The 13,841-nt window shown below is 52.2% G+C and overlaps 3 protein-coding genes and 1 non-coding gene across 4 annotated transcripts; 3 read left to right on the top strand and 1 right to left on the bottom strand.

Moving 5' to 3' along the window:
- Window positions 1-1,040: 1,040 nt before the first annotated feature.
- On the top strand, window positions 1,041-3,117 carry LOC122389141 (neural Wiskott-Aldrich syndrome protein-like). The gene has a single exon (XM_043380867.1). It carries the CDS (start codon window positions 1,095-1,097, stop codon window positions 2,607-2,609), a length of 1,515 nt encoding a protein of 504 aa, XP_043236802.1. The 5' UTR covers window positions 1,041-1,094; the 3' UTR covers window positions 2,610-3,117.
- A 2,316-nt stretch (window positions 3,118-5,433) lies between these two features.
- Window positions 5,434-7,985, top strand: LOC122389102 (probable glutamine--tRNA ligase). The gene has a single exon (XM_043380792.1). It carries the CDS (start codon window positions 5,547-5,549, stop codon window positions 7,866-7,868), a length of 2,322 nt encoding a protein of 773 aa, XP_043236727.1. The 5' UTR covers window positions 5,434-5,546; the 3' UTR covers window positions 7,869-7,985.
- Window positions 7,986-8,920: 935 nt separating this feature from the next.
- On the top strand, window positions 8,921-13,418 carry LOC122389103. Its single transcript, XM_043380793.1, has 5 exons — window positions 8,921-9,115; window positions 10,408-10,475; window positions 10,685-10,804; window positions 11,307-11,485; window positions 12,176-13,418. Exons 2-5 carry the CDS (start codon window positions 10,415-10,417, stop codon window positions 12,260-12,262), a joined length of 447 nt encoding a protein of 148 aa, XP_043236728.1. The 5' UTR covers window positions 8,921-9,115; window positions 10,408-10,414; the 3' UTR covers window positions 12,263-13,418.
- On the bottom strand, window positions 11,936-12,007 carry Trnam-cau. Its single transcript has one exon. It is a non-coding gene; the product is annotated as a tRNA-Met (tRNA).
- Window positions 13,419-13,841: the final 423 nt, after the last annotated feature.

The following is a 13,841-nucleotide window of genomic DNA, read 5'->3' as shown; positions in this document are numbered from 1 at the left end:
TCTCTCTCTCTCTCTCTCTCTCTATCTCTCTCTCTCTCTCGCTCTCTTCTCTCTCTCTCTCTCTCTCTCTCTCTCTCTCTCTCTCTCTCTCTCTCTCTCTCTCTCTCTCTCTCTCTCTCTCTCTCTCTCTCTCTCTCTCTCTCTCTCTCTCTCTCTCTCTCTCTCTCTCTCTTCTCTCTCTCTCTTCTCTCTCTCTCTCTCTTCTCTCTCTCTCTCTCTCTCTCTTCTCTCTCTCTCTCTCTCTCTCTCTCTCTCTCTCTCTCTCTCTCTCTCTCTCCTCTCTCTCTCTCTCTCTCTCTCTCTCTCTCTCTCTCTCTCTCTCTCTCTCTCTCTCTCTCTCTCTCTCTCTCTCTCTCTCTCTCTCTCTCTCTCTCTCTCTCTCTCTCTCCTCTCTCTCTCTCTCTCTCTCTCTCTCTCTCTCTCTCTCTCTCTCTCTCTCCTCTCTCTCTCTCTCTCTCTCTCTCTCCTCTCTCTCTCTCTCTCTCTCTCTCTCTCTCTCTCTCTCTCTCTCTCTCTCTCTCTCTCTCTCTCTCTCTCTCTCTCTCTCTCTCTCTCTCTCTCTCTCTCTCTCCTCTCTCTCTCTCTCTCTCTCTCTCTCTCTCTCTCTCTCTCTCTCTCTCTCTCTCTCTCTCTCACTCTCTCTCACTCTCTCTCACTCTCTCTCTCTCTCTCTCTCTCTCTCTCTCTCTCTCTCTCTCTCTCTCTCTCTCTCTCTCTCCTCTCTCTCTCTCTCTCTCTCTCTCTCTCTCTCTCTCTCTCTCTCTCTCTCTCTCTCTCTCTCCCTCCCTCCCTCCTTAAATAATTTTCTTTTCTTCCAATCTCCATCTCAGGGCTTGGTGCATTCCTGATCCCTCACTCCCTATGTGCATTTACTAAATGCACTAAGGTATTTACTAAATGAAAGACTTTCATCTCTTTCATCTCTGTCATCTCTTTACCTTTACATATGCCCAACTTTGTTCCAAATAGTTAAGTTAAACAGCATTATGACTCATCACTGATTTATGACAGTCAACTTAATTATGCGTTTGGAATTGATGTCGTTGTTGATTCAGCTCCTCTGTCCTGACAGGTAGCGTCACACCATTACGGCCATGACGATGCCGATGCGGCCGCCGCCGCCGGCCGCTGGCGTGCAGTCGAGCCGCCCGGCGGAGAACGTGCCCACCCAGCTGCTGACCCCGGAGGAGAACCAGCGCCTGTTCCGGCTGCTGGGCGAGCGCTGCCAGACGCTGGCCACCGCCATCGTGCAGCTGTACTGCACCAGCCCGCCCACGCACACCGCCTGGATCCGACACGACACGGGCGTCGTTTGCTTCGTGCGCGACAACTCGCGACGCGCCTACTTCCTGCAGCTCTACTCGGCCGACGCGCGCCTCTGGGAGCAGGAGCTCTACCAGAACTTCAAGTACAGCCGCACTCGGAATTTCTTCCACACATTTGAGGCTCACGATTGCCGAGCGGGGCTCAACTTTGCCGATGAGTCGGAGGCTGACCAGTTCGGTAGGCGCATTGAAGAGCACCTGCACAACAAGCAGCTCAAGAAGGAGCAGCGCTTCCGGTCCCGTCAGATGGGCGAAAGTCGCCACTCGAACGGCACCCTGCCACGCTCGGGCACCATGCCTCAGCAGCGGCCAGCACCCACGCAACAGCTTGACCGTGGTCTGCCGCGAGGAAAGCAGAAGAGAAACAAACTGAGCAAGGCCGACATCTCGCTGCCTACCAACTTCCAGCATATCTCGCATGTTGGTTGGGACCCACACAAAGGCTTCGACCTGGAGAACGTCGACCCCAATCTGAAACAGTTCTTCAACCGAGCTGGTGTGTCAGACACTCAGCTACAGGACCAGGACACGCGGAAGTTCATCTACGACTTCATCGACAAGCACGGCGGTGTAGAGGCGGCCATCAAGGAGGTGCACCAGCTGGGTGTGCCGGGAGCGGCGCCCGGGCCGCCGCCACCGGTCCCCACTCGGCAGCCGCCGGCGTCCGGCCGGCCAACAGCCCCGCCGGCGCCGCCAGTCCGCTCCACACCGCCCCTGACGCACAGCGGCGCCGCGCCGCCGCCGCCGCCCAGCCGCACCCGGCAGGCGCCGCCGCAGCCGCCGTCCGCCGCCGCCAAGCCGGGCGCCCCAGCGCCGCCGCCCCCGCCGCCAGTACCCAGTTCAGCGCCTCCTCCTCCTCCGCCTCCGCCGCCGCCCCCGCCCGCGGGCGTACCGGCGCCGCCGCCGCCGCCCCCGCCGCCGTCAGCAGCCGCCAAACCGGGCCTGCCCGCGGTCTCTGACAGTCGCAGTCAGCTGCTGGACTCCATCCGGGCGGGCACCACGCTGCGGCCTGTAGCGGCCTCCAATGACACGGGAGGCAGCGGCGGCGGTAGCGGCGGCGGTGGCGGCCGGGATGACCTGATGGCACAGATCCGCGGCGGTGCCACCCTGCGACACGTCACCGACAAACCGGCGCCTGCGCCCGCGGCCTCCGAGGCGCCGCCGCCCGGCCTGGCCGGCGCCCTGGCGCGCGCGCTGGCCGACCGGAAGCGCGTCATCCATTCCAGTGACGAAGACGATGATGACGACGATGAGGAAGACGATGATGACGAGTGGGAGGACTAGAAGAAGCCGGAGGACGCTGGGGATTGGTCGCCGCCGTGCACGCCGCGGTGAGATCTGTCTGAGTCGCCATCGTGCCTTCCCATCCACCGGTGGGGCCGTTCCCAGGGTGATGAAGCCCTGTCTCGGCCACAGTTCAGCGATTGGGGCGGGAGTATCGTGTTCGACCTCTGTAACGATTGCAGTGCCCTGACGTCGGGGTTACAGTCTTATTGCTTTGCAAGATCGTAAGCAGGTTAATCGCGGCGAATCTATATTAAAGCGTTTGCTGAGTGGTGTGATTGAATGAAAAGGAGATGATTTGTTCATTTACCACTGAGGCGAATTTAAGGTGTCAGAGGAATGTATGTTGTAGCACTTTGTTAACGATATATTATATAATGCATATTCCTTGACTAGTCCTGTCTTTGGGGTATTTTCGAAAGACGATGGGCAAGATGGCGAATATTGGCGGTAACATCTATGGTTTGTGAATCATACTTGCGAAATAAATCGTGTTCAGTGATTAAAATTTATATCGTAGTCATATACTCACTCTCGTATTCATCTAGGTAAGAAAAGTTCACTCATACTTCCATATGAATTGTGTCTCACGGTGATCTCTTATTCACAGGAGAGATATTTGTATCACGCCCATATTGCCTTTTCAAGTCGTGGGAACTCGTTAAGTACGTTTAAGGTTTAGGTAATCCCGGTGTGGAATGCTATGCAGTGGCTTGCGAAGCTACCATCCATGGGCCTCAAGATTTTTGGAAGGGCGAGATTCGTCCAGAAAGTTTTATTTTTGCTTGGGCTAGTCACCAATTCCTCCTTACTGATTATCGACAGTGATGAGCGACCCCATATCCTTGGTGTATCGAAGGGCTAGCCGACACTTGACACAGCTATAATTTGTCGTCCAGACCGGAGGATCAGCTCCGGTGTCATGATGGTTGCCTAGCAACTGATGGTGTTACAAATTGGCTAAGAAGTTTTGTCAAAGCTTGAAAAATGTTTAGGATCAACATGAGCTGATTGCACAACTTATATGGCCTTGGATTGCACGACAGACTGGAAGACAAATCAGTAGCGCCGCCCATCCATGTAGGGACATATGCGTATAAAAATAGGCATTTGCGAAAATTTCACAGTAAACATTCCGTTTAGTTTCAGGAACTGAGTACGTGAAGGTTTGAGTTCCAGAAGCATCGCAAAAGGATCAGCAATGGATTACTATTCCAGCACTTCAAGAGGTAGCCGCCACATCGAGCAAAGTCAAGGAGGTGGAACGTACGACATGGACTTCTACGCGACATCGTACTCGCTCGCCCACAATAAGCCGGCCTACAAGCCGAACCCGCCACTCATTCGGAACGGAACTGGCTTCATCCGCTCTCTGGTGCCGACTGGTGACATCGGCGTCATGGCCGGAGCCGAGGTGAAGGCGCTCACCAGTGGTCTGTGCCGGTCGGCACTGCCCGAGCGGCACCCGCCCTGGGTGATGCACGACGGCCGCGAGCCCCTGCCGGCCACCGTCAACGACAGCACCGCGTCTGGGTACGCCAGCAACGCCACGCCCACGCACCAGCTGGTCAAATTTCCCAGGGACTGGAGGCAGGCGGACAGCCGGGCAGAAACGTTCCCCAAGCACCAGCCACTGGCGCGACAGCACCTGGCTAAGAACGAGCACAACGACTACGTTTCCGAGTACCACGCCATCTTCAAGCAGAAGCCCTTCCACGGGGACCTCTCCGGCACTCGCTGTCCGGAGAACCCAGAGATCATCTGCAGCACGGGCTTCACGCACGAGCGCGGCGCCGAGGGCGGCCCGCAGGCGCGTCATTTCGCCACACCGCCCACCGCCTACCAGAGCTACTTCTCCACGGCGCCGCTGGGCCCCGGCGCGCAGCTGCCCTCCACCAACACGGACACCAGGGACGTGGGCACGGGCTACCCCAACCAGCGGCCGGTGACGGTGGCCGGTCAGCTGCGGCCTCCGCAGACCAAACACCAGCAGGACTTCGGCAACCCGGCCGACCGGGAGCCCGGCGCCATCCTGCTGCCCACCAAAATCAACAGCTCCGGCTTCAACTCCAACAACCCCATCAAACAGCTGCAGCTCGACCGGAGGACGTTCTGCACCGACTACACGGAGGCGTTCGCCGACCGCACGCCGCAGGGCGCCGACCGCGAGGGACACACCACGGGCAACATCACGGCGCGCGTACAAACCTTCTACCCGCTGGCCTCGTTCCGACATCGCTATCAGGACCACGGCGACGCCGAGAAGCGGCCCGAACGGCAGGCGTACCCGCAGCGCTCCTGGGCGGCGCGCTCAGGTCCGGGCACTATTGGAGCACAGCGCTCCGACGGCCCGCTCGCTGAGGTCGCTGGGTAGGACGGAGGCCACAGCGCGGCTTCAGGCTCTCTCCGACCGCAAAGAAACGTGCATGAAGTGTCCACGTGTTTAACTCATAGTCCTTCGTTATCCAATCGAGACGGGTCCGCGCAATATTTACGCCACAGTTCAGTTCAGAAAGCCTACTATGCATTTCATCATTACTGGCGAAAGCGCCTGGTAGAGAAAACTCTCTCCGTAGAAAATAATTGCTGCCATATCGCTTCAAATAAATTACGAAATCAGCGCAGTTGATTCAAATATTAATGCATTTGATCATTTATGAAATCAAAAGCATATTTAGTGACGTCATCAATAATAATTTTCATGTGACACCATTTGTCCAGGGAACCCAGTTTCTTTGTCGACATGGCAAGATTGTGTATCTGATTGGCTGAGTTGAACGACGTCATAGGAAATTTATCAATCAACAAATAGCATTTTCATTCCCATAAAATCTGTTTTCGGCTTGCTCAAAGCGTGAGAGAGTTACGTCAGGTTGAGTGCTGTTTTTTTAGAGTAGGTTGAGGTGGGGAGGCTGCAGTCGCTGCAGTCGTGTCAAAATGAGTGAAAGTAAGCTAGTAAAAAAGTTTCAGCTTGCAGGTCTGAGTGAGAAAAAAGCAAAAGAAACATTGAAGAATGAAGCCGTATCAAGTAATCTATCAGTGGTTCTTGATGAGGCTCTGAAGCATGCACCATCTGGTTTGTCGAAAGGGGCTGGAAATTTGCTTTATGGTGTCGCCACAAAAGTGAAGAAGCAAACCTTAGACCATTTACCACTGCTGGCAGAATATGTAGCAACAGAAAAGATAGATTCAGATGCACGGTTAACTGCCGCCTTGGAGTACCTGCTTCATGCTCCTGGTAAGCCAGTAGATCGTAAAAAATTTGAAGCAGCATGTGGTGTTGGAGTAGTTGTTACACCACAACAGATAGCAGCTGCTGTGCAGAAACTGCTGTCAGAAAATAAGGCAGAAATGTTGGAAAAGCGATACCAGTTCAATGTTGGAATGCTGCTTGCAGCTATGAGGAAAGAGCTGCCATGGGCAGATGGCAAGCTTGTGAAAGCTGAGATGGATGCTCAGGTGTTTTCACTCTTGGGACCAAAGACAGATGCTGACAATGCTCCTGTCCAAAAGAAGAAGCCAAAGAAGGAGAAGACTGAAATATCAACCAAAGCAGCTGACGCTAGTGGTGACACTGAGCCTTCAGATGGTGCTGCGACAATCACTGACTTGATGAAGAAGGTCAGTTTTCACAAACCAGGTGAAAACTACAAGACAGATGGATATGTTATCACAGATAACACAATGAAGCACATGGAGAATCACCTGAAACAAACAAAGGGTCAGGTGAGGACCCGATTCCCACCAGAACCCAATGGCATCCTGCATATTGGGCATGCAAAGGCCATCAACATCAACTTTGGCTATGCAGCTGCTCATAATGGAATCTGCTTCCTGCGCTATGACGATACCAATCCAGAAAAGGAAGAGGAGAAGTTCTTTGTGGGGATTTTGGACATGGTGAAGTGGCTCGGATACACCCCCTATGACATCACCCACTCCTCCGACTACTTTGACCAGCTCTATGAGTGGGCCTGTGAGCTGATCAACAAAGGCCTCGCCTATGTCTGCCATCAGAAAGCCGAGGAGGTGAAAGGGATCAACGCACCACCATCTCCTTGGCGCGACCGTCCTGCTGCTGAGAGCCTTCAGCTGTTTCATGACATGAAGAATGGCAAGATCGACGAAGGTGCTGCCACACTGCGCCTGAAAGTCACCCTGGAGGAGGGCAAACAGGACCCTGTGGCATACCGGATCAAATTCGTGCCGCACCACCGCACAGGGGACCGGTGGTGCGTATACCCGACCTACGACTACACGCACTGTCTGTGCGACTCGCTGGAGAACATCACCCACTCGCTGTGCACCAAGGAGTTCCAGGCGCGCCGCTCCTCCTACTACTGGCTGTGCAACGCCGTGGACATATACTGCCCCGTCCAGTGGGAGTACGGCCGGCTCAACATGAGCTACGCCGTCGTCTCCAAGCGCAAGATCGCCAAGCTGATCACGGAGGGCCTGGTGGCCGACTGGGACGACCCGCGGCTCTTCACGCTGACGGCGCTGCGCCGGCGCGGTTTCCCGCCGCAGGCCATCAACAACTTCTGCGCCAAGCTCGGCCTCACCGGCGCCCAGATCGTCATCGACCCCGAGATGCTAGAGTCGGAGGTGCGTGATGTGCTGAACGTGTCGGCGCCGCGCGTGATGGCCGTCCTGGAGCCGCTCAAGGTGACCATCACCAACCTCCCTTCCGACGCGCCGGCCCAGCTGGAGGTGCCCGACTTCCCCAGCGAGCCGCAGCGCGGGGCGCACCGGGTTGCGTTCGGCTCGGAGATCTACATCGAGGCGTCCGACTACCGCGCCGTCGAGGAAAAGGGCTACCGCCGGCTGACGCCGGGCCAGTCGGTGGGACTGAGACACGCCGGCTTCGTCATCCAGCTGGAGCGCGAGGTGCGCGACGCGTCGGGCGCGCTGACCGAGCTGCGCGTCACCTGCCAGCCGGTGGCCGCCGCCGCCAAGCCCAAGGCGTTCATCCACTGGGTGGCGAGCCCACGGCCGTGCGAGGTGCGACTCTACGACCGGCTGTTCCGACACAAAAACCCGGAGGACGCCGCCGAGGTGCCCGGCGGTTTTCTGTCCGACGTGAACCCCGACTCGCGCACTGTGGTGACGGCACTCATCGACGGCGGCCTGCGCGCCAAGGTGTACGACAAGTTCCAGTTCGAGCGCGTCGGCTTCTTCTCCGTGGACCCGGACGCCACGGAACAGAAGTTGGTCTTCAACAGGACTGTGACGCTGAAAGAGGACACAGGCAAAAACTAGTGATGCTCATCGGGAGAACATGGATGGGGTGCCGAGATCCGCTTTGTTGAACTTGGCTGTTTTTGGTGATTTACTGCTGTTCTGGTCTAAAATAAAGCTAGAGTATTTAAATAAGTACCTACTGGCATTGTTGTTGGATGGGGACTCCTTGTTGATATGGGTTGTTGCGACCGCCTAGCTTGGCCCGAAATGTTGTAAAACATCCCAGTGGTACCTTGCAACAAGTAGACTGGTTTCATTCAGCGCAACGGAGAGCACCACATCGAAATTATTTCAGAATGCCTGAGCTAGACACTCGCCAAAAGAAGAAAAAACTTTCTAACCAGGCATTATCCTTCAGTGGCTGCAGGACATGACCACTGATGACCACATGGTGGTCGTCACTCGTCACAATCTCAAATAATCGATTATTTACTAAGAATGGTGACTACGGTTTCCTTTTGCATGGCGTTAGTTTGCGCTATCCTATGAATAAGGTGCTAAGCGGAATAGTTTGATACCTTGTCCCGAAAGGGTAAATGATGCTATTGAGCATTGAGCAACAACGTCACGAACACAGAGCCTGCGTGGGTGGGAAGTCTTTTTAAAGACCATATACATACACTACAATATACTGGCTAGTGGCTAGGCCGAGAATTTAAGCTAGGTAGGCTGCGTTTCGTTTGATGAGGTTATTCGTGGCCCTGATTCGTGGGGCTGGGGCCTGATTCTGAAAGTGAAGGGTGAAGCGGGGTGTATTTTGGGTCACCATGAGTAAATTTGGTGATAATTCAGGCGTGTGACAAAAGCCGCGGATAAGACAAAATATTGCGCGGGTGTGTTGTGTTCTGTTCGCTTTTGCGCTTTTGTCCAACTTGAAATAACCTGTGGAAATAACCAACAAAGTTCAAACACACCTTTATCCGTGAAGGGGGTTGAATTATTAGTATGCCCATTAAATCATATTTTCTTAATAAATTAAGAAACGATTCGTGCAGTTAGCTTACCGGAAAGGTGATTCTTTTATAAGAAATTTGTTCACATCCTGAGCTGAATGACCGTGAGCCCGTACAAGCAGCACCAATAGAACACCACGGCGATCATTCACTTTTTGATTACTGAGCGTGTTGTTTGGACGGATCATGCATTTGACATCTATTGACTCTTTTAAATATTTTTGTGTGACTTACTTATCTTGAAACTAGAGAATTGTCCTTGTCCTGGGCATTTGGTTTGCTGTTTTGTAATTTGTTGAACTCTATTTTAAGGTGAGTGGATTGACCATTTCTAACAGAAATATACCACTGAGGCAAATTCAAGAGTTTAGGGGCAAACTAGGGTCTCAGTTAAAAGCAGAAGTTTATTGCGCATTGACTAATGCTGAGGGCTGTCCACGGGCCCTGTGTGCGGTCGAACCACACACAGCTCTAAGCTCCGCCCACTGCGTCCCTACGTCAGCCTTCTGTCACCGCACACAGCAACCAGTCCACTGTGGCCGGTCGGGACGGGCCACAGTGGACCGTCCACCGCATGCAGCCGTGACATCAGAACCGCCTACCTATCCCCCACCAGGGTGAACTTTAATATTATATTTCCATTTCTAAGGACTAGAATTATGCAGACCATGCATGTTACTATGCTGTGCACTGACAGAATATGGAGGTAAATATTTGAGGCAGATGTTCTATTCATTCAATGGCTGGTCTTAAAAATATATTTTGCTAATTGCAAGCATTGTTGCCATGGGAGTGGCAAATGCCCCAAATTAACATATCCCCTGGCCCTGGCCCCTCCCTTAGACCTGGCATCACACCTGAACTAAGCATGGAATTCAGATGGGCCAGATGTGGCCAGATGATTCAAGAAGCCTTCACTTATTTGAGCACCCAAAGTAAAGCACCCAAACTTGATGAGTTTGCTGTTTTTTCAGAAATATATAGAAAACTAAGGTAAAAAAAATGTTTGCCTAGAATATTAAACTTTGCTTTAACTTTCTTAAAATACATATTCCATAAAGTATATGGGGTTGGTAATTATAATAAGGGTATGATAATATGCCCGCTGCCCCCTGGCCCTATGTCATCAAATACCATCTTTCTGAATGATAATGTTAAAGTTCAGAATATTGCATCCTAAATTTGACTATTCACAATCCTACCCACCTTTTTAGCTCAAGGGTGGTTCCAGAGTGAAACACAGCTGTTCATAGTTTCTATTTGAAAACTTATCTGGCTACCTAACGTTATTAGCTTGTTGTTTGTTACACAAGTAAAAATTGTGTGGATCATGATGTCGCACAGCACTTCTTACTAGGAGTTTGTTGTGAACTCTGTCAAATGAAATGAGTAACCATACCATATGACCATAAACTCAAAGTGATACCTACCTACCAGGACATAATGGCTGCAAAGGAGACATTCTGACTCAGGCTTAGGCATTGCTCATAATTCAACAAATCCACTATAATCAGTCATTAATGACCTGTCAAAAATATTGGTGAATGTAGCTTTCTATCTACTTGATGTTTAGTTTCGGTAATTTGAGTTCCACTTTGTTTCAGCCATAACATGGGGCTCCAGTGGCATTGGTCAGCTGTAGCAGTGCTGGTGCTCTTTTCCCTCCGCTCAGGTAAGCTGAATTCTTGGTGAATTTTAGCCCTTATTTTGCAAATATGTCTTCAATGGGATTCATATCGGTTGTCTTTGACTGTATGTTGTATGTTAAAAATCTGCCTATCACTTGTTACAATCACCGTTTCTAAATAAACTCAGTGTTTACTGTTATCCTATGAAGGCAGGCAGTGACTCATTTGACTCCTGTGTGGTCCTGTGTTGCAGCGTCGGCACACGAGTGTTACGTGTGCGTCGGCCAGGCGGGGAACGGCGGCAAGTGCACGGAGACGGTGGCGCTCTGCGAATACGAGGAGCAGAGCTGCATGACCACTGTCAGCTGGGGAAGTGAGTACCGGAGCGGGAACTTGGAGAGATCGTAACGATCGCTACAAATAATCCACTACCCAAATAACGATCGTTATTTGGGTAGTGGATAGGCTATACGTGGTTTTGCTACGTTGTACGTTTTAGGCAGCCGAATTTTTATTGTTTAGTTTTATATAATCGTGGATCTCTTAATGTCAAGATCCACGCCAAGCACATCTAATCTGCTAAGAGCTGAAACCTTCAATGCTCTATTTTCCAGTTTAGCTCAAATGTCAGGCGACATGCGACCCGCGATGCGACTGCGATCGTCATGCGAGTAAGCGTCATGCGACTTTACGTCATGCGACTGAGACTGAGCTCAGTCGACTCATGCGACTGAGCTACGCTTACCAGCGTCGGTCACTGCTACTACACCAAAACGTATTTTTTACAGTACGTTGCAATACCGCCCTTAGTTCAGTGCGACCTGCCCAGTGGCTGGCCTGTGCTCTCTGACACCTTGTGCCCACCTCTCCGCCAGGCACCCCCGGCTGGCGACTCGGAGTGCCCATGATGCTGTTCGTGTCCAAACAGTGCGCCACCGATGACTACTGCGAGGAGATGCGGCTGAAAAACCTGCCACTCTGCACGCGCATCTCGTACGAGGATTGGCGTTGCACGTCGTGCTGCAAGGGCGACCGCTGCAACTACTATATTATCGTAAGTACCGCTGTAGCTGCATTACCAATCGTAAGGGCGACAGCTGCAACTACTATTATCGTAAATGGGACCGCTGCAAGTGCTATATTTCCTGTCGTAAGGGTGACTACTGCAGCTAGTGCTTTACCATGAGGGGGACCGACGGGTGACGGCACATGCAGTGCAGATCGTGTAAACACCTCGTGATCAAGGTGGTGACACCTCGATTGGACCGTGGAAAAGGGTAAAAGCCAAAGGCTAGGCCCATCCCATTTGTTATGTTTTGGGCGCAGTGGGAAAACAAAGGAGGGTAATTGGGGTCCTTGAGAGCTCTCCGTTGAATAGGATGATCTTTTCTTCATAATGCGGGCAGAAATTTGAATTTCGATGAAAAGTGTGAGGGATGGTGTACGTAAGTGCGCGCTTTACTGCCGCGTGCCTCCGTATTTCCTCCAGTCAGCGGCGAAAATGTAGCAGAGCGTGGTTTCGATCCACGGACCTCTGGGTTATGGGCCCAGCACGCTTCCACTGCGCCACTCTGCTTCTGGCGGAGGGATGGCTCTTTTAGTGATGTACCTCAAATGACCGTAGGATCCTGTATCCCATTCTCTTGTGACTCGGCCATGCGACTCGGCCACGATGGCATGACACTTTGTCTGCACTCCCGATGCACCCGAGCGCTGACGGTGACCCTTCTTCGGTCTGTTCCAGGACGGCGCCTCGCCGCACCGCGCGTTCCCACTGCTGACTGGCGCCGCCCTGCTGCTGCTGGCGCTCGCACACCTCCGGCGTCTGTGAGCATCTGCTGGCGCATCTCCGGCGCCTGGGAGCATCAGCCGACCCTCCCGCTTCTGCCCCACGAGGACCTCGCCCCTCATCGGCGGTCACCCGGCCCTGTCCGTGGCGGTCGGACGAGGATTTTCCGGGGTGTCACGAAAGTCAACGGTATCTACTCGTATGAAATTGAAATGTGAGCATCACGGTACACACCGGTCCACAGCTCACCCTCAGTCGTTTCACCTGATCGGAGAGGCCCCGTTCTGTCATTCCATGGGCTGGTTGGCGTTGTATTGTAAGAAGTGTCGGCGATTTTTTATACGAAGAGACCGCCTACCTGGCTTTTGAATCTCCTAATCCGTCCATTATATTGTGATCGCAAGATCTGTCAATTTTATGAAGTCGGGGTTTTTACCTGCCATTCCACTGTGAGAAAAATCATGCATCTATTTCGAAAACATGTCAAAGTAGATGCATAACCATCGATGTGTGGGTGGATAATGTATGGGTACATTTGTGCGTTGAAGTGCTTGATGAGGACGTCTGTGTCGGGTTAGGATGTCATAAGCATAACGATTCATGTAGGCTATCGACTTTTAGAATAGACAGTGTTGATGCATTTGTAGCGGATAGTTAGGGTCTGCATTCGACGTATTTCTATAGAGTAAAGCTTGATCACCCTTGGAAAATAACAATTTCTGTCGCTTCGCACATCAGCGTATATTTACTGTGGCGTTTTATTGATAAGTGGTGTATTAGTGTTGTAACTTTTTATCCTGTTTCGGTCTAGCGTAATTTTCGATGGATCTGATTAAGTCGGCACCGTATCCTTTCTTTTGCTGATCGGTCTAACTAGGCGGTTTATTAGTGTGTGATAATGTTTGTTGTTGCTGAAGCGACTGGTTGAAATCTTATTTCAAAGGACACTACTATAGGACAGTGAAAGGTCATATCATACCATGTTTGCGTTACATGCAACGTAGAATATCCTGTTTGATATCCTGATTCGCGCGTCGCACATCTATCATGGTGTTTCTTCAAAGCAGTCATCCGTCCCCGAAGCGTTTTCAGAGGCTTATTTTTGTACCTGCCTAGTGCCTACACCAGCGTTTGTACGACGTTGTAGAGCAGATGGGGCCTTGGGCCGGCTTGTATATCAATATACCGTAAATGACTACTGGATATGTGTTGACAGGGTGGTGACTGGGCGACAAGTCGCTGTGGTGGAAGTGTGACACCTGTGACTGATACCGCTCGACCTGCATTCATCTCGTATCGCTTCGTTTCTCAACTGACGAGTAATTACCGATGTTTAATCAAAGTTGATTAAACAGTTCTGTTTTGCGCGACGAAAAAGATATGTCATCCCCCCCCCCCCCCGCCTACCTGGCGTGGTTCGCAGCGCGGTTAATAACGTGAATAGTGTCTAATGGGGTGAATCGTGTGCTACAAGACAGCCCAGGCACAGTTCTTGCCATCGGTCGACTCTCCGATCCCAAGGGTCCAAAATACCCTCCAACTCACCCACTGGGGTGCCAGTATACGCTGTGCTCGACTGGGTTACTCGTATCAAATCCATCGGGCCACTTATTCAGCCAGG

This window comes from Amphibalanus amphitrite, unplaced genomic scaffold (assembly GCF_019059575.1).
Source record: "Amphibalanus amphitrite isolate SeventyFive unplaced genomic scaffold, NRLGWU_Aamphi_draft 000344F_arrow, whole genome shotgun sequence".
In the NCBI taxonomy this organism is placed as follows: domain Eukaryota; kingdom Metazoa; phylum Arthropoda; class Thecostraca; order Balanomorpha; family Balanidae; genus Amphibalanus; species Amphibalanus amphitrite.
Note: the sequence above shows the minus strand (reverse complement) of the source record. Positions and strands in the feature narration are given on the sequence as shown.

Coding starts and splice junctions, on each gene's coding strand:
- LOC122389141 (XM_043380867.1), top strand. CDS start 1,095: ATGACGATGCCGATGCGGCCGCCGCCGCCGGCCGCTGGCGTGCAGTCG.
- LOC122389102 (XM_043380792.1), top strand. CDS start 5,547: ATGAGTGAAAGTAAGCTAGTAAAAAAGTTTCAGCTTGCAGGTCTGAGT.
- LOC122389103 (XM_043380793.1), top strand. CDS start 10,415: ATGGGGCTCCAGTGGCATTGGTCAGCTGTAGCAGTGCTGGTGCTCTTT. Junction 10,805..11,306: donor GACCACTGTCAGCTGGGGAA/GTGAGTACCGGA, acceptor CCTCTCCGCCAG/GCACCCCCGGCTGGCGACTC. Junction 11,486..12,175: donor GCTGCAACTACTATATTATC/GTAAGTACCGCT, acceptor GGTCTGTTCCAG/GACGGCGCCTCGCCGCACCG.